This window comes from Ailuropoda melanoleuca, chromosome 10 (assembly GCF_002007445.2).
Source record: "Ailuropoda melanoleuca isolate Jingjing chromosome 10, ASM200744v2, whole genome shotgun sequence".
Lineage (NCBI taxonomy): Eukaryota > Metazoa > Chordata > Mammalia > Carnivora > Ursidae > Ailuropoda > Ailuropoda melanoleuca.
In genome coordinates, this window is record NC_048227.1 from 87,261,585 (window position 1) to 87,282,262 (window position 20,678).

Sequence of the window (20,678 nt, forward strand, 5' to 3'; positions counted from 1 at the left end):
ATATATATATATATATATATATATATAGTTTTTGTTATGTTTTCCAGAAATTAGCTTAAGTGGAGTTTGTAATTTCTATTCATTATTTTTAGTAAGTTTTTATAGAGCCTCTAGATAGTGGAAAATTGGGAGTTATATAATACCAATAATCCTTTAAAATATAAAGGAGAATATTTCACTGTATGCTTTTTTGAAATAACTTAAAATGTAACCTGGTGACTTAATCAAGTGTTAATGTCATAACATCTAACAATGTCTGCTCAGAAGTGGTTTATGGGTCTAAATGTGAACCTGTAAGAGAAAAGTCTTCTTTAAAACCTTGATTTTTTTTTTCTCAGTATACAATTATATTCTCTTGTGTTCTTAAATTAACTCTAGGGGTAAAAGGTATTATGTTTAACAAAAGTCTAATTCTCTGTTATTCTGGAATTGAATTTCTAGTAAAACCATTAAAAAATAATAGATATTACACCTTAGAGTAAGAAAAAAAAGAGAAAGATACTTACTTCTGAAAATACTACTATGTGAAATTAAGTCATATTGTCAAAAAGTACATAAGGAAACCATATGATTAGTACAAAAAAAAGTGTTCCAGGAAAAAAAATAAGGCTCAACTGAAGGGAATTCTGTCAGCATTCAAACTCTAGGTTTGCATATCTGTTTCAATTCAGTATCTGCAAAATGGTATTATTTTTAAGTGGTCTATTAATTTATATTCAATAAAAACTGAAGATAATTTCTTATATTTTTATAATTTAAAATTTCCCTCTTTTGGGAAACCCTAACATACAGTTAACTTCAGCATTTTTTCATCTCAATAAATATTTGCTGCTAATTAAGACCTGTAGTTGGAGAAAGTAAGAGATATAAAATAAGTCAACACATTATTCATCTAAAATGTAATTTTAGAGTGCCCCAATCTAGTGTTAATGTCATAACTTTTAACAGTATCTCCTCAGAAATGGCTTATGTGTCTACAAAAGGATACAGTTTTACATATAGACATTTTTGAAGTATTTGAAAATTAATTAGAGATATGCTCTTTTGCTTCTAAGTACTTCATTCAGATGTGACCAGTTGATTCAATATCTCCCTTGTGACTTTTTGTCCCTTGTCCACAGTACAGTCCAGGATTAACCACTGCATCTAACTTTCGTGTCTCCTTAGTTCCTTCATGGTTCTTCAGCCTTTCTAGGTGTTTCTTTGCCTAGTGTTTTTGAAGAGTACAGGCTAGTTATAGACTGTCCCTCAATTTAGGTTTGCCTGATGTTGCCTCATAATTAGATTACAGTGATGCATGTTTAGCAGAAATAAGCCAGAATGAGATTGTGTCCTCTACCTTGCACTGGAAGTGTATGATATTGGTGAAATATTGGTGGTATTAACTGATCACTCAGATAATGTGGTATTCTTTCAGTTATTACACTTTAAAATGATTTTCCCTTTGTTATTTTATGCTGTTTGTGTTATTGATAAGTTACTGTGGAATAAGTCCCTTTGAGACCATGTAAATACTCTATTTTTAATGAAACATTACCCTATTATCTTTAGCATCTACTGATACAAATTAAAGTTTACTGTTTGCTTAGTAGTGTAATTCACTGACTCAGTGACTTTTGACACACACACCCTCTAAATAAAGAACACTTCCATTAGCCCCCAAAATTACCTCATACTTTTTCCCAGTCCATTCTCACCTTGAGAAACAACTGATTTAGTTGTTTGTTTAATCAAAATTTAGTTTTGCCTGATTTAGAACATTGTGTAAATGGCGTCACACGATGTTGTTTTGTACCCAGCTTCTTTTAGCACCATGTCTGTGAGATTCATCTGTGTCTTGTGTATCAACAGTCCACTCTTTTTTACTTCCGAGTAGCATTTTATAGTGTGGATGCCATAATTTATCAGTTCATCTGCTAATGAACATTATGCTGTTTCTAGTTTGAGGTTATGATGAATTAAGCTTTTTGACATTTAAATACATGTGACATTTAGGGGCGCCTGGGTGGCACAGCGGGTAAGCGTCTGCCTTCGGCTTAGGGCGTGATCCCGGCGTTGTGGGATCGAGCCCCACATCAGGCTCCTCCGCTATGAGCCTGCTTCTTCCTCTCCCACTCCCCCTGCTTGTGTTCCCTCTCTCGCTGGCTGTCTCTATCTCTGTCAAATAAATAAATAAAATCTTTAATTAATAAATAAATAAATACATGTGATATTTAAATACATTTTTAGACATACTTCACATTATATGTGAACAAGTGGCATGTGTTTCATTGCTCTGGGTCAATAGCTAAAATAGATTGTTGGGTTGCATATAAGAAACTCCCAAACCGTTTTCTAAAGTCAGTGTACCATTTATACCTTCATCAGCCATGTATTAGAGTTTCTGTCACTCTGTATCCTTGTTAGCACTTGGTATTGTCAGTATTTTTAAATTTAGCCATTCTGATGCATATGTAGTGGTTCTTCCTTGTGATTCAATTAGCATTTTTCCCCAATGGCTAAATGATATTGAACTCTGTTATATGTGTTTACTGGCTTTTCATATATCTTTATTTGTGAAGTATCTGTTTAAATCTTTTACCCATTCTTTTTGTTGTGGTAAATTATACATGACAAAATTTACCATTTTAATCATTTAAATGTAAAGCTCAGTGGCATTAAGCACATTCATATTATTCATCCTATCACCACCATCTATCTACACAACATTTTTCATCTTCTGAGGTTGAAACTCTGTACCCATTAAACTTTAAGTCCCCTTTACCCTGTCCATTCCTAGCCCCTGGTCACCACTGTTCTGTATTCTGTCTTTGTGAATTTGACTACACTAGGTACCTCGTATATGTGGTACATACAGTATCTGTCCTTTTGTAACTGGCTTATTTCATTTATTGTAATGTCTTCAAGATTCATCCATGTTACAAGATATTTTAGAATTTCATTCCAAGGGCTGAATAATATTCCGTTGTATGCCTATACACACTGTATTTATTCATCCATTGATGAACATTTTGGTGGTTTCTACCTTTTGATTGTTGTGAATACTACTGTGGGCATTAATATACTTGCCCATTTTTCATGGGTTGTCTGTCATTTTATTATTGAATTACTTATTATGACTAGAAGTCCTTCATCAGATACAGGTTTTACAAATATTTTCTCCTAGTCTGTTGCTTCCCTACTTGTTTTCTTAACTGTCTTTTAATTACCAAAAATCTTTAATCCTGGTGAAGTATAATTTATAATTTTAAAATTTTTATGGCTACTTCTTATGTCCTGTGAATTTTCTCTACCTTAAAAATTCTTTCAAATTTTTAATCCTGAAGGTTTATCGTTTGAGCGGTTACTTTTAGGTTTGTGAAAGACCTTTAATTTTTTCATGCATATAGTGTGAGGTAGGCTGGATTCAGGATTCTTCCCCCATAAGGATAGCCTATTGTTCCAGCATCATTTGTTACGCATTTTCCTTTCCTTGTTGAATTTCTTTGGTTCCTCTGTCAAAAATTCAGTTAACCATGTAAGTGTGATTCTATTTCTGGATTCTGTTCAATTACATTGGTATTTTTTTCTGGTCTGTACCAAGAGCACACTGCCTTCCACCTTTTTACAGTAAACCTTGGAGTCAGATTGTGTGAGTTCTCCAACTCTTCTCTTCTCTCTCCAGATGCTCTTAGCTATTCTAAGTCCTTTGAGTTTCAACATAAATTCAGAAGTAGGTTTTTCAGTTTCTATTAAAATAAAAAACAGCTAGCTGTAATTAGAATTGATATTGCATTGAATTTATAGATCATTTTAGGGAGAATTGATACCTTAACAAAATTGAGCCTTTCATTACATGAATGTGGTGTATCTTTCCATTTATTAAGCCTTCATCGATTTCTGTCAGCAATATTTGTATTTTTCAGAGTAGAGATTTTGTGCCTCTTTCGTTAAATTTATTTCCAAGTATTTGGTTTTTTTCATTCCTTTGTTTACTTCTAGTATATGAAATACAATTGATTTTTGTATAATGATGTTGTATTGCACAGCCTTGCTAAATTTACCTATTCTGGTGGTTGCTTTTTATAGATTCTTGGGCATTTCTGTGTAGATAATCATAATCATGTTATCTGCAAAGAGACAGTTTTGCTTCTTTCTTTCCAATCTTTATATCTTCTTTTTCTTGTCTGTTGCACCAACAATATTCCTTGAAATGAATTCTGTTGTGTCTGTTACTGGATTTAGCTACTTCAGCTTTTGTCTGCTTGATACTCACATAGTTTGTCTGTGTTCATCCTTTTACTGTAAACATATCTGAGTCTTAAAGCATATAGGTGTTCTTTGGTTTGGGTTTTGTTCATTTGTTTGTTTTAGTCTGTGAACCTCAGACTTCAAAATAGCATTTGGTCCACTTAATTTAATGTAATTACTGATATGTCTTTTGTTTTGTTTTGTTTTTCGCTGTCTCATACTAAGGAATTGTTTTTTGTTTTTGTTTTTTTAATTTCCTAGGGAGCTGAAATCTTTTGTCATAAATGGATTTTAAATTTTATCAAATGCTTTTTATGCATTTATTGAAGCTATCATATGTTTTTTCTCCTTTATTCTGTCAGTATGAGTGACATTGATTTTCATATGTTTAGTCAACTCTGCACTCCTTAAAAAACCCCATTTGTCATGATAATATCCTTATATGGCTAGATTTGATTCTGATACTAAGGATTTTTGTGTTCAAGTTTATGGGATAGCAAAACCCCATAAACTTGAACACAAAAATCCTTAGTATCAGAACATTGCCCTCATAAGTTGACAGTGATCCTTATGCCTCTGTTTTCTGAACATGTTTGCATGAAGTTGATATTATCACTTAAATGTTTGATAGAACTTGCCACTTGATTTGTCTAGGTCAGGCATTTTCTTTGTAGGAAGTTTTTTTTTGCTATGAATTCAGTTTCTCCAATAGATAGTAGAACTGTTCAGATCATTTCTTTTGGGGTAAATTTTGGTAGTTTATGTCTGTGTTTCATGATGATAATCCTACAGACATTGAAAAGATAATGACATTTCTCTTAGGTTGTTCAATTTATCAGCTCAGTATTTCCTTGTTATCCTCATTATCCCTTTCATATCTGTAGATGTGTATTAATAGCACCTCTTTAATTACTAATATTTATAATATCCATTTCTCCTTTTTCTAATCTCTCCAGTTATTTTTCAGGTTTTTTATTGTTTTAACAAGATTTTTCTTCTTTATTTTCTATTTCCTTTATGTTTGCTCTTTATTATTTTTTCTTTCTTTGTACTTTTTTAATTTTTTAATTTCTTTTAAGCTTCTTGAGGGGAAATAGGCTTTTTATTTTAAGTCTTTATTAATATAAGCATTTAAAGCCACCAGTTTCCTGCCCTCTAGGCACTGATATAATGGCATTCACAAATTTTGATGTCATTCAGTTCAGATATTTATTTCCTTTGTGATTTCTTCATTGAGGGATTATTTACAAATATATTGTTTAATTTAAAAATATTTGGGACTTTTCTAGCTATCTTATTGTTACTGATTTCTAATTCAGTTCTCTTTTGGTCGTAAAACTTACTTTGCAAGATTTCAGTATTTCAGAGTTTACTAAGATTTGTTTCATGGTCCAGAGAATGATCTATCTTGGTGAATATTACATGTGCATTTGTAAAGAATGTATTCTGCATTTATTAGTTGTGGTGTCCTATGAATGTGAGTCATAGAAGCATATTAAAATCTCCAGCTGTGGGGATTTTACTAGTTCTGTCAATTTTTATTTCGTTTGAAACTTTGTTATTTATGTATGTTATGCACATTCACCTTAATAATTAATTTTTAATGACCTTTTTATCATTATGAAACATCTCCTTGTATCTCTAATATTCCTTGAAATGAATTCTGTTGTGTCTGTTACTGAATTTAGCTACTTCAGCTTTTGTCTGCTTGATATTTACATAGTTTATTTATGTTTGTCCTTTTACTATAAACATATCTATATGAGTCTTAAAACATATAGGTGTTTTTTGGTTTGGGTTTTGTTCATTTGTTTGTGTAGTCTGTCATCATCAGCCTTCAAAATAGCGTTTGATCCACTTAATTTAATGTAATTATTGCTATAGCTAGATTTAAGTATCATTTATATCATTTGTTTTCTGTTAGTCCCTTCTGTTTTGTCTCTTCTTACAGTTTCTTTTCTCTGGTGAGTTTTTTCTCTTTCATTCATTGTGACTACATTTTTCTCTGTGGCCTTGAACATATTTAATGTTTTGTTTTTTAACTAATTTTGATATCTGGGTCATTCGGGGGTCTTCTTCTGTAGACTCTTTTTTTCTCCTAACTCTGGTCACATTTTCTTCCTCCCACCCCCCATATTTCTATTAATTTTTATTATTGATAACGTCTTGTAGCTCTTCTGCATTTTCTCATCTCTGCAAGTTCTTGATTCTTATTCTAGCAGGCAGTTAACATGCCTGAACTCAGACACTGCCTGTCTTTCTTTCAGCTTTAAGGCTATTGCTCTCACCAGGACCCTCTAGAATCTTCCCGGAGTGTGCATGCATAGTTCAGGGTCATAGAGTAGTTGGGGTTTATACATTTCAAGGCTCACTTCTTTGCAGCTCTCTTTTGCACATACTGTTTAGTGCCTGCACGTGAAAAGCCACATGAAAGCAAACCTTATCTGGTGAGATTTCCTCTCCAAAGGGCCATCTTCACTCTAGTTTCTACCAGCTTTTAGTCACTTTCTAGTGCCTTTAAAAAGTGGAGGGAGGGGCTCCTTCCCAGGGTGTATCAATGTTACAGTTCTCTAATATAAGAGAAAATTATTTTAGTGTATATAAAGTATAAATACATCTACAAGGTTACTCAGTAAAATGTGTATCTCAAGAGTAGGTAGGGTGGGTTTTTTTTGGTCATTTAAAATTATCCGCATTGACTATGTAATATGGTTATGATCAAACAAAAAAAGTTATTTAAAAATTTGATAGGAAATAAATCGATTTCAGAAATCTCTTGCTCTTGCTTACATTTGAAATTATGAAGATTCCCAAAAGTGGCTAATTGTCGTTTTAAGTAGACTATCAATATTTAATTTTCCCAGAGTAGCTTTCAAATTCAGCTAATAATATAGTATATTTTAAGTCTGTATTTCAGAATTTATCAACACAAAGTCTCCACACTTGGTCTTAGCCCAAAGGCCAAGAAGCAATTCAACACAAAGTCTTTTATTACTCCTTTCTTTGCAGCTAGCTCTGTGAAATTTCATTCCATTGTTTTTGTTGATTAACCTAATCCTTTGAACAACAAACACACAGGTAATCATTTAATAGCTAGTGTGAACAATGAACACTGAGGAAAAGGCAGCTGTCAGAAAAATAAAGTCTGTGGTAGCATAAATGTGACATGTCTTGCTTAAAATACCGTTTATCAAAGTTTAAAGAGCGGGTTTAAAGAAAATTTATTTTTAAGAATATACTATATGCAAAGGTTTTATAGAATTGTAAAGTATTAACTTGAAGTGACAATCATATTGTCAGGTACAATTAAGTGATTTAAGAAAAGAAAACAAAACTATTATTTTAAGAGCTAGAGCCTACTTATCAGTTGCATTAAATAGAATTACATTGGAAGGTCCATTTGTCATGTCTGTATAGCAAAATAAGAATGTTTGGCATTTTTATCTCAAAGTACCTAGTTTAACTTTACATATATATTATATAATAGATGTTGAAGAAAATGAAGATGCTGGAGCCACATCCCTGCCAACTCAGCCACCTCAGCCATCGTCTTCGACTTACGACCCAGGCAGCATGCCGTCAAGCAGCTTCACTGGAATACAGATTCCTCCCGGCGCACACGCTCCCGCTAATACGCCAGCAGAAGTGCCTCACAGCACAGGTAGGAAATTAAAGTTGCACAAGTTTTGAGCTCTCCTTTCAAAAATGAGGACTGCACTTTTTATTGTGTTTATGCCTGATCATGATGGTCATAAAGCCTGATAAGATCTTTAAATTCTCTTTGAACCCACAAAAACTGTTAAATCCTTTCTGTTGAAGTTGTAATGTTAGCTGTCCTTTAGTTTTTTGAGAAATGACCAAACATTTACATATGTTACTATTAACTTTATATTTTGTTACTAAGAACAACTTCTGTGCTTTTCGCGTTTAGTGCTATTTTCTTTCTTCCCCTCCCTTTCTTTGCCCTTCACTGTTCAAGATTAGCACTGAGGTGCGTGTGTCTGTTATAGTATGTGTTTGTGAGCATTCCACTGTGTTAGCAAGATTTGATTTTTCTTGCCTTATTTTCTTATGACATGACCTCTTCCCTCAACATAGATATTATTGATGAAGGGAGCTGGCATTGAGGCACAAAATCTCAATAGCACTGGAATCACAGACAACTGAAAAGAGGATGTGTGGATTATTTCTTTTAATATTATAAACAGTTGACAGAAGGGAAGAAGAGGGAAGTGATAGCTACTATCTTTGAATAAATCAGTACTGTATGTCTGTGTTTTCGTGAAAAAGATCTAATAACACTAGTCTCTAGGAATGAGTCAATGTCAGTAAGTGAAAGATAATTTTTAAAATTGCAGACAGATACTCTTCCATTTACTTGTTGACAAAGTGTCACCCTTACCTTCAAATAGAAGGGGATTTAAAGCCATAATTTACATCTTGAAGTTTTTCCAAAAATCGTTCTTAAAATACTTCTTTTATCTTGGCATAAATGTAGTCCATGGTAGTAATTTATATAAACATTTCAAAATATTTAATTCATAAGATAGAAGTCATCCTTTGAGCCCTAATTTCTACAGTTTCTGTTAAGTACCACACCATTACTTCACTGACTTTCAAATTTTCATCCTCAGTTTATCCAGACCATTTTAGGTTATTTTGCATGAGTTGAATAACATTTAAAAGTTTTCTGTTTGACAATTATAGCACCAATTATTATTAGTTTCTTTCCTCCTATTTAAAAATTTTTAACTTTATATTATGTACAAATACTGCTATTATTTTTGTCTTGAAGAATATTGATGAATATGATTATATTAACACTGATCTCTTTTGTGTCATCATTCTGTATATTTTACTCTGACTTTGCATTATGGTCTCTTATGATGAGTTTAATAGACAAACCAATTTGAGTTTGTTTTGTAAGTAAAATTGCACAGAACACTGTTATAAATATTTTATTTTATTATAGAAAATTCCGTATTTCCAGTGTAGAATAATATAAGCAATACCAGCTACTTAGAGTATTTGCCTTAGATAAATACTACTCTATTCTAGTGAATTTAAACACTAACCAGGAGCCTCTGACACACCATTTTTATAGAAGGCAAAGTGAGAATAAAATGCATTTGAAGTCAAATAGTATTGGTTATTAGTTCCTGTCCCTTGCTAAACCACAAACTCAGACGTTATTCAGCTTCTCAGCCTAGGTTTTGCCTCTTTCTAAAATGAAATTAGTCATACTTCTCATAGTGATTTTAATTATTAAAGGAGAAAAAGTTTGAAAATTCACTATTACTATGTCTAATCACAAAATCAGTGTTCAGCAAATTAGCTTCCTTTTCCTTTTTTTTTTTCCCTCTTCCTTCCTATCTCTGTGCCAAAGACAGGGTATTTAAGAGTAAGCTCATGAACACTTAAAATCATTTTGTGAATCAAGGGAAGTGTCAGCTTTGGGGGTAGGATATGGACCTTAAAAAAAAAGTTGCCTAAGGGGTACCATGTTAGACAGCATATCTTAGGGCAGAATTCTGGTACAGATGCATATATACATACATTTCATGTGTAGTCATACAGTGTGTATATAGAAGAGAGAAAGCTTCTGAGAGGGCTGTATTTGGTTGAACCATATGAAATTGCTACTTTTATATAACATGAGTGATAAAATCTTAGTAGTTTCATATATTCAAACTAACAGATAGTATCTCTTGCTTAGAATATCTTTGGCACACATAAACATAGATATTAAGGAGGTGGTCTTCTATTAGAAAGTTTTCTGGCATGAACAGTTCATCTTGCTCCAATTAACTCTGACATGAGCCTTATTTTTTTTTCCTTTTTTGTTCCTCAGAGTGAGCACATAAAACCAAAAACCTTGAGACATTTTTAGGATGAGGTCCTATCTTGTTACTTTATATACACTCTTACAGACTTAGCATTTACAAAATTATCATAGCTATTTCATAAATTAATTCTTAGAGCAACTATATTAACTATATTCGAGACTGCTGTCCCTAATTTACACACTATAAAGAAATTAAGCAATTATCCCATGAAAATAAACATATGAACATATCTCTTAGTGACAGAACTAGAGTTTGAATCCACATCTTTCTGATCTCATGTTTTTGGCACCTCCTTTCTATGTCTCTTCCTCTAAGGAACTAAAACCCTGTTAAATCAAAATATACTTTTCTCACAATATTTTGCCCCTTAAAATTGGTTTGAGATATTGGAATCTCCTCTTAGCTGGCAGATTTTTTTTCTATTATATTTAAAACAGTAAAAAAAAAAAAAATCAGTTCATAGTTGGCTAATAGCAAATGAAATAACATTTTTAGTTTATAAATATAGCAGATGTTTCCCCTCTTACTCACTTTAAGATTGATTTACTTTCCCTCATATAAAGATCCAGGATACACTTTTATCAAAGGGAAATCCTCAAGATAGCTGAAAAGAATAGTATGTACTAATATACGGTTTTTAGTTCTTCCACAAAAAAGCACAGGGGGTGTGAGGAGGGCAGCGAGAGCGATTGTTTAAGCAGGCAGAGCGTTTGTGGCTGTGCTTTAACCAGTGTGGATGGTCAGATGGAGGTAATAGAGCGGATGGTCTGTCCTTTCTCTTGAAACATCTGCTTTATACAGCCTATAAATGTTGAGGAAGAAGATATCAGTAATAAATCTAAATAGATTAAGTATTAGAATTATGTTAGAATTAATGCTAGCCTTTTGATTATAAATGCAGCTCCTCATGTGCAGATCAGAAACTTAGCTCTTTTATTGTTGTTCTTTTATGTATTTTTGTGACTTTGCTTATGGTGTTCCTTGTAGATAGCATGTCTTTCTCCCTTTTTCTCTGCCTCTCCAAATGCTAGTCCCTTAAGGGGTCTGTTTAATTATAATTCTGGATAATCTTCTCTGGTTTTCTAACCAGCACCCATTTCTCCCTTCTCAGAATCCCCAGACCGTGTAGGACAATTTAAATTCAGTACTTACTTAGAAATCTTGTAATGTTTAGTTCTTGAATGTGTATAGGCTATGTAACCATCTACTTAGAAGTTAACCAGAAGTTATTTGTTGACACTTCTTTTTTTTTTTTTTTAATTTATTTATTCGACAGAGATAGAGACAGCCAGCGAGAGAGGGAACACAAGCAGGGGGAGTGCGAGAGGAAGAAGCAGGCTCATAGCAGAGGAGCCTGATGTGGGGCTCGATCCCATAACGCCGGGATCACGCCCTGAGCCGAAGGCAGACGCTCAACCGCTGTGCCACCCAGGCGCCCCGACACTTCTTTTTTGTTAAATAATAGAAAGGAAGAAATTTCTAACACAGTTCTGCTTTCCCGAAACCATGAATGTTTTTATGGTCACATAAGTCCCAACATAATCCCAACATATTGCAGTCTTCAGGGCTGCAGTCCATTTGTAAATTGACAAGTGAGACCTTTCCAAATCCAGAAAGAAAGAAAAACAGATTTGAGCATCTCAAAAAATAAATAACATAAGCTAAAAGCCGCTTTTACTAATTTAACGAGTATTTATGAGGTTGTATTGGGCCTGTACTCCAGGCCCGCGTGGGAACATGTCATGATGGCTGCCGAAGGGACACGCCTTGGCTCATACATCAAGACAAATGGAAACAGCGTCTTCTTACTGCTGCTTGAGGCATGTTGAATTGCCTGTGCTGTCAGTTCAAGCCTTAGTTGAATGACTGTGACCAGAAGCTCTTAATAAAATACAGACTACCTATTTTTTAATATTGCTCAAATAAAATTTTACTACATAACTAAATTTTCTCCCTGTAAATTCTGTTTTGTTCTGGTTAATTAATATTGCCTACTTAATCATATGAAGATGTACTAATAAGCATTTGAAAGTTAATGCAAGATACTGATCAGTAAAAATACTCCTTTTCCATAGAGAAAGGGATTTGTTCGGAAAATTTTAATTTAGGCAAAAACACAAATTACTTAGCAAGAAATGGCTTGATATCTAGATTGATCTGTGAGCAGACTGTAGTCTTACCTTTTTTTTTTAACATTATATGAAAAATATATAATCACCTACCTGTGCTATAGGTAGAGCTGCCTCAGAGTACTAGGCTTGACTAGGTCATCCCTGAAGATCCCTGTCAAGTCTTGCATTCCCCCCCTTTTTTTTTTTAATGTAATTGTGTCTTTAAAAGCAAGTTTTGTGGGGACAATTATGTTGGTGATACTTTAATATATTTGGTTAGCACTTAGCAAAATCAAGGAAAAGTTAGTCATTAAATTGGTCAATTTAAAACTTGTATGTCACCTGATTTTGCAGTTACACTTCTTTAAATGTTTCCTATAAATGAATTCATATATGTATGTGTATATATACACAATGTGTAAGATTACTCACTGTAGTATTATCTGTAGTAGCAGAAGATTGGAAACAACCTAAATGCCCAGTAAAGGACTGCTTTATAAAGTGTGGTTCATACATGGAATGGAACACTATGTAGCCATGTCAAATAACAAGGTAGATATATCTATATATACCTATATATATAGATATATCAACCTAGAATTATTGCTAAAACATATTAAGTGAAAAGTGCATGAAATAGTATAGTATGCAGACATACTACCATCTGCACTAGACATGTGTGAATGTAAACACTCAATATATTTTCCTGCATATTTTCTATACCAGCCCTCAACATCATATAAGTATGTCAAATTGCAATTCATTAAGATTTCAAAAAAATAATTAAGAAATGAAATTCCTTCATGATTCTTCAAATATTTTCCTAGTATATAATTAAGAGGTATAACTTTTATATCCATTTGTGGTTTTCTGATGCAGGTGTAGCAAGTAATACTATCCAGCCCACTCCACAGACTATTCCAGCTATTGATCCTACACTTTTCAGTACAGTTTCCCAGGGTAAGTCAGCCTACTGTTTTTTGAGATATATTGTATCTCTGTTTTGGGTGGTGTTTTCTGATTGTACCTTAAGAGTGTTATATATTGGAATGTTTACTCATTTCTTTGAATGTCTGTGTTTGCTAGGTTCTCCAGTGAACCAAGATTGTTTCATATTATCAAAAATATCTAAATTTGAAGGTATCCTCCCCCTTTTTTTACAGTTCCTTTTTTTGTATACTACTGGATATAGTGGCACAAACTTATAGCCAGAGCTATCACGAAAGGTGATACTAGATTACTTTAGTTCAAAATTCCCATGTCTTGTGATTATGATCTTCCTTATCTATACTAAATTATTAGATTATCCAAAAAGAGGAACTGACCACAGTTGAAAACAAAAACAAAAAGGAACCTGTAATAAACTGGCAAATTACCCAAGAACATAGTGGAAAATATTTATGTTAGTAGATAGACCAGATAACCTGCCAAATGAATACTATATTCCTCTGTTAAACTTAGTTTCCAGACTCCCCTTTGGAGTCCCACCCAATTTTAAAAGCTCCGCCTAAAATCTGATGTGAAAATATCTGAAGTAGATAGATCAATGAAACAGAATAGGTACTCTGGAAATTAGACCACACATTATAGGAATTAAATTATGATGGAGGTGGCGTTTGGATCAGTGTGGCAAGAATATATATTCGAAAGTGATGTTAGAACAATTGGTTATTCGGGAGGCACCTCTGGGTGGCTTAGTCAGTTAAGTGTCCTTCTTCAGCTGGGGTCATGATCTTGGGGTTTTCGCATAACAACTGGTTATGAGAAAAAAATATAAGATACTATCTCTCAATACTTGTATCTGATTTAGCTGTGTCTTAATAGGTTTGACTAATGAAAAGTGATGAATTCATACCACAGAAGACTCCTTCTTCCCCATTACATTGTTAGAGGAGGAAATTGAAATTTAAAAATAAAGAAGTAATGTCCAGAACATATATAAAGAGCTCCTACAAATGAATAACTGAAACTCAATTTGGTAGAAAAAAACAGGCAGAAAATATGATAGGTGATGCACAGATGCAGTGAACACATGAAAGCTTTCCCAACCATATTAATAATCAGGGAAATTGAGAATTAGAATGAGTTTGGCTTATGTCAATAGATAAAAAAATATTTTAAAAGATCAATAATCTATAGTGTCATTGAAGACCTAAGAAATGACTCTTGCATGCTGTTAGTGGGAAATGTACATGAGTAAAGTTTATTCATCAGCATTATGTCACTCTCAGAATTGCAAATGTAATTTTTTTGAACCTGCTATATTCCACTTTTAGGAATCTGTCTTAAAGAAATACTCAGACATGGGCACAAAATTTATAAGGATATTTTATTTCAACATCATCGAAATAGTAGAAAATAATCTTTTAAGTGCTTATTAATGGGATATTATGGTTCAGTCGTCTCATGGGATACTGAGCAGGTATTAAATATATATATATATATATATATATATATATATAGCAACTCTGACATGAAAAGATCTCCTAAGCATATTAAAAGTAAAAAAACAAACAAACAACTGGTTGCAGAACATTATATGTAATATGACCCTATTTAAGAAAAAAATATTAAAACTATCTTCCTGCATGTATGTATGTATTTAAGTACATAGAAAAATTCTAGATAATACTCAGACCAAAATTAGTTTTATAACCATAACATTTCCTTTTTTAACTTACATATTTCTATATAGTATTAGAGTCTGAATAACCACTTACCTCATGAATATTTTTGAGAATTAATTGGAATATCTGAAAAGTATTTAGTACAGTGCCTGACCTAATCAAATTCTACCTCTAATCATTCTAGTATTGCCATCTCTAAGGAACATATCTTGGCAATGCTTGGTTATAAGGCTTCAGTACTGAGCTTTATTTTTACCCTCAAGATTTACTGCGTATCAGATGGTTCCCCTTATGATTCTGCCCGTGCTTTCCATTCAAATTAGAGGATAATAGAGTACACTAGGATCAGATTATTCAAGGTCCCTGACATGAATTTCTAAAATCACCTAGGTAAGTAGGAAAGAGTCTCTAAAGGCCCATTTTGGAAATTTTTACAGTTAAGCATTCTGTGGTCTATCATGACATTAGATAAATCAGCCTTAGAAATGGATACTTAATCAACTGAGTGCAGGGATTTCTCTTTAATACCAAAAATGTTATCTTTGATCCAGTGCTGACCCAGGCTCTTGCCACTGTAGTAGGGAACTTGACTATTCACTCTGGCTGTCTTCTGCCTTCTTACACTGCCCTGGGAAGGAGAAAAGCAGCCCTGGGATAAGGACGGTCTTGTCTGAAGCCATCGGCAACATATTAAGCATAGAGTTCAGAGTACTCTTTAATCCTTCAAACAGCTTTTATTTGGGTACACTAAGCAATATTTACTATTTTGTATATAACATCAGACACTGAATTTGAGCAGTTGTTCTCTTCCTGTTCTCTTCTTTTGTGTATTTTCCGCTTTATCTAGTTTTCAAATGCTAAGTTAAAAGAATTACAATTGGATATACTGTATGGTGACTAATATAACAAAATAAAAATTATAAAAAAAAAAGAATCACAATTGGGCAGATTTTCTTTTTATTTAATTTAAAATTTTAATCACGTTTTATTATTAATGACTCTTAAATGATATTTGTTAAATGAAGGGAAGCCTGAAGTGTTACAAAATAGCAAAAGTAACTATTTGACATGGCTTTTTAAGTTCTTTATATTTTCAGTTAATAAGTCTAGCATCTCTATTTAATTCTATAAGTTACATTTTGTATCTGAGTCTGTGAGTTGGTTATTATCTAGTTATGTTTTATATGATAGTTACATAATTTCTTACATGTTTATAAGCTGTATATATATTACATATCTGTAATGATATTTTCTGTTAAAATATTTTCATTCACATTTTCTGAATATTGAAATTTTTATTTCTTGAAAAGTGCAATATAATGTGTTTTAAAATAGTTCTATCTTCGGTGGATAAGTTTCATTTATAAAAACTAAAATAGTAATGGAGTTCTTGCCACTACATACATCTCATTAATAAATAAGTGATATATCAGCAAAACATTGCTAAGGCTAATGCTATAAAAATAAGTTCTGAGCATTGGGGCTTTTTTCCAGCAGGTCCAATAAATTCTGGATGGTTGCCCTGCGTATTTAAAGATTGCCCTGAGATAAGAGGACAGGCTACTAAAGCATGAAATGAGTAGTGGGGTAAACTCAATTTTCAAAGGTGTCTCCCTCACCGAGATAGGATATATAGCTTTAGATGGCTAGAACCTCTTACTTTCTTGGAAAAACCGTTGAAGAATCTAGTAGGTATTTTCAAGAAGAAAAATACAACCTAAAGTGTTCTGACTAAATTGTCAGCAGAACAACTGCAAGATAATTGTTTTTTAGGTTTAATGGTGTTTGTAACAAATGGCAAGGCACTAAAATACTAAAAGATTTGTGGGAAAACTTTTTTATATATCTGTAATTGCATTTTACTAGTTTATTGATTTGTATTTTTTGCTTTTTAAGCAAGACTGAAATTCAAGAAAATTGAAACAAGGTCTGTCAAAATTGGAATGTATAATCTCTTATTCACAACAGTAAAGACCAACCATTGTGATCTTTAATAATATTCAACAAATTTTTGAAGACTTTGTACGTAACACACTGGACTAATTACTATATGTAGGTCTGTGTGTTATTTTAAAATCTGAAATTTCATTAATGTTTAATTCTTTAAGAACTTTATTTTAAAATGTAGGAAACAATGTACGGACAGCATTTTTATATTCATTAATCAAAGTTACTCAATACTTATGGGTGCCTGGCATTGGCCTAGAAACTTTAGGATACATTGTTTCAGAACTCTTGAAAATTTTAGAAAATAATGATTTGGATCAGAACTTAGTATCTGGGTACCTAGAGTCACTACCTACTTTGAAGTCCTTACCTAAGTAATATCAAAGTTTTAATTATATGCCGTGTGTGTGTGTGTGTGTGTGTGTATGCATACATATATATAGCAAAATTAAAAGCAACTAAACAAAGATAGTGTGTTTATAAGTACATGCTTATAAAGAGAATTGAGATATATTATCCGTTCATTTGTAAACAGAATTTGAAATATATTATTTGTTACATTCTGTGCCCCAGCCTTCTGATCAGTTCTTAATATTTTATAAAAAAATTCTAAAGAAAATGGTATTTCAAAAGTCGACACAAAGTCAGTTTTTAATTTCATCTTTAGAAATATATATTCAAATCTTAGATTAAGTGAAGTTTTTAATTGTCTTTTTGGTTTTACCCAGATTATTTAGTTGGGTTCTACCCATATTAATCATATGTGTAACTGGAAAACTTGATGAGAATAAATTTTGGATATAATTTGCAAAGGTTGTTCATATGTTTAATTTTGTATTAATGTATTAATAAATTAATGATAATTTAATTAAACTGTAGAGATTTTTGTATGGATGGCACAAAAAATATTTTCAGGCTAAAAAAGTTAAATGACTTACATAATTTTTTTAAATGATGTTATTTATTTTTTCATTAAGAATTTTATTTATATTCTAGCTCAAATGAGGGTTGAATGGTTTAGTCTGTGTGTATTGTTCCATGAAAAGAGAGGCTCAGCATTTCTAGTATAAACACCAAAGCTGCTGTCCTTTTTTTACACAGAACATAATTTTTTTGCAATTAATTTATCAAAATATAAAGGCTTCTAGTTTATTACTTCTGGAAGAAAAATCTTTTTATATAAGTTATTAGTATTGGCATATGTATGGTTTATGTTTGTAAGAAAAAAGGTGAAAAGCATGGAAATACTTAGTTAAATATTTACACCTAGGGTTGAAAAAAAAACCTTCATGTTTTTATATAACCTTAAATATTTTCTATAATCTGAAATGTAAGCATTTACCTAACGTAACAGAACACTTTTTAGATTCCTACAAATATCTTACTTTATTTTTCTTCCAGGGGATATCCGTTTAACACCAGAGGACTTTGCTAGAGCCCAGAAATACTGCAAATACGCTGGGAGTGCTTTGCAATATGAAGATGTCAGCACTGCTGTGCAGAATCTACAGAAGGCCCTGAAGTTACTAACTACAGGCAGAGAATGAAGCCTTTGTACAGCAGATCCGTGCATTTTTGGCTTAAAGAACTAACAGTCCATTACTCTCTCTTCAGCCTATCAGGAGCACAGTTTTAAGGAAGACTTCAGTTGCATTGACTATAACAATGAAATCTGTGTCTGTGTGTCAGATTCCTGTTGAAGCATTCAGCAGCAGCCTCAACCAGTTTTCATTGTCCGTTTAATGGATCCAATAATCTCCGGGTACATAGGGCTGATGTGAGCAAAATCCTAAAAATGCCCATTGAATCCTACTTCAGAAAACGAAAACATGCTTCTATAAAATGTATTGGGGTTTGCACTATATCTTAATATACATAAGTTAAGGATTTTTTAAATCATAATTTGGACACACAGACTATATTACTTTGCTATAAAATTCTAAATTTAACCTTTAATAAAAATTGCCAGAATATACTAGAGATCATGTTTTTGTTTTCCTCTGGGTTTATAAAACAAATATGAACATCGTAAACTGTTAGGTGAATTTGAAAGGGATTATGTTCAGAATTAAATTTATGTTCCTGTTTAACTACATTAAAAGTTAAAATATTTGTGGAAGAAAACACAAGGAAAAGAGGTGGAATCACTTTTAAACTTAAGAATAATGTTGGTTTCTCTTCTCCATTGAAGCTTAAAGTGAATTGGTATTTATTCATAGGCAGTTTGACTGCATGTACTAGGGAATGAAAAAAAGATAATTGTAGCAATGCCTGGAAACTTGGTGCTTAAAGTTAAGGTTCTCCTCTGCTGCTGTGGAATGGATTCCATACGGCATATAGCTAGGAACGGTGCAGAAGATTATAAGAATTTAGACTCTCAGTTGATAAGTTTATAAGTTTTGTGGGAAATTATGGACTTACTGTGTGTCACCTGCGTTTGTGCTGTGTAAAAAATAAATACAAGGATTCTTTTAACTCGTTCAGCTTATTACAGAGCCAGATGTGTTTTAATTTGCATGCTACAGTTTGTCATTTTTTTAAGGCATTATGTTTAGTACAGGAATATGGATATTTCTATAGTAAAAAAAAAAACAGTTTTTAAAAGGAAAGAGGTAAATTTGCCAAATTTACCTGGAATTTATCTGGTCCATTTCGTTCATCCCACTGAGATTGGAGTCATTTAACATAGGGGTCCACAAACTATGTATAGTCAGTGGGCAGACCACCTGTTGTGTAAATAAAGTTCTATTGAAAGAAAACCATACCCATCATTTATGTTTAATCTGTGTTTGCTTTCCCTGACTGCAGAATTAGATGGCCTGCAAATCTAAAGTATTTATTATTTGGCCCTTTCAGAAAAAGTTTGCTGACCCTGTTCTAACAGTCTCTTTGGGGGGAAAAAAAAGTCATTAACTCATAATCATTTGTCTTTTAATTTTTCTTTGCCTAAGTGTTAATGCTATTGCATAGGGTTTGATAGAATGAACATTCAGACAGAGTAAACTATTCTAAGGTATTGCAAATACAAGCCCCACAAACCATGCCTCCTGAAAAATGTGTTCATATCTTTCACAACTAAATTCCTATAACATAGAGTTCAACATTTGCATCTAGAACTCTAGTGCTCTAATGCATTCCTGTAGACTTTTATTATAGAAGAGAATCTAGGATGATCTTTAGTGTTACAAGAGGTAAATAAATCCAGCAAGTTTTAATTCAGATCTTAACATGTCTGGACACTAGAGAGAAAACTCTCACCTCCCATTTCACACCCTACTTTGTTGCTCCCAATTGGGAGAGCACATTGGGGGGAATAGATAATGTGGAAACCCTGGAGTTCACTGATAAGTGGGCTGTGGTGTAACCAGCACTTATCTATAAAATGGAAGCAACACCGCTAGCTTCCTCAGAATTTGTTATAAGATACTTTACATGAAGTGCTCAGCAGCTGGTGGCAGACCACAAATGTTTATCTTAATGTTAAGATAATAATGTCAATTTTTAATAATTTATCTCCCAAATATCAGGAAATCCCAGTTGTCTCTGTGTCCTATTGCTTTAAAATGCTTTCTTGCCTGAGAGGATTAAACTCTAAATATTTTTAGCTTTGTATTCATACACATTCTGGCAAGATACAGTTAGAAATTTTTTGATATAACACTAGGATAAGCAATTTTTAGTCATTCAGCATATATTTATTGAGCAGCTGCTATGTACCCGCTTTGTCCTTTGCATGGGAACACAGCAGAAGATAAGAAATTCCTGTCTCATAGAGTTTATATTCTTACAGAAAGGAAACAGGGAAACTTAGTAAAAAATGTATCATTATATTCAACCAGTGCTTTTCAAAGGGTAATTGTTAGAAATGCAAATCGCAAGCTCTTGCCCCAGTCCTACCCAATCAGAAAAAACTGTAA

The 20,678-nt window shown here is 32.7% G+C and overlaps 1 protein-coding gene across 1 annotated transcript in view; it reads left to right on the forward strand.

The window, feature by feature from the left end:
• The window catches only part of VTA1 (vesicle trafficking 1), a 67,302-nt gene extending 47,782 nt beyond the window's left edge, over nucleotides 1-19,520 (forward strand). Inside the window, exons 6-8 of the mRNA XM_002912635.4 lie at nucleotides 7,718-7,891; nucleotides 13,067-13,147; nucleotides 18,163-19,520. Of these exons, the coding sequence (XP_002912681.1) occupies nucleotides 7,718-7,891; nucleotides 13,067-13,147; nucleotides 18,163-18,308 (401 nt within the window). The 3' untranslated portion in view covers nucleotides 18,309-19,520. The remainder of the gene's footprint in view (nucleotides 1-7,717; nucleotides 7,892-13,066; nucleotides 13,148-18,162) is intronic.
• Nucleotides 19,521-20,678: the final 1,158 nt, after the last annotated feature.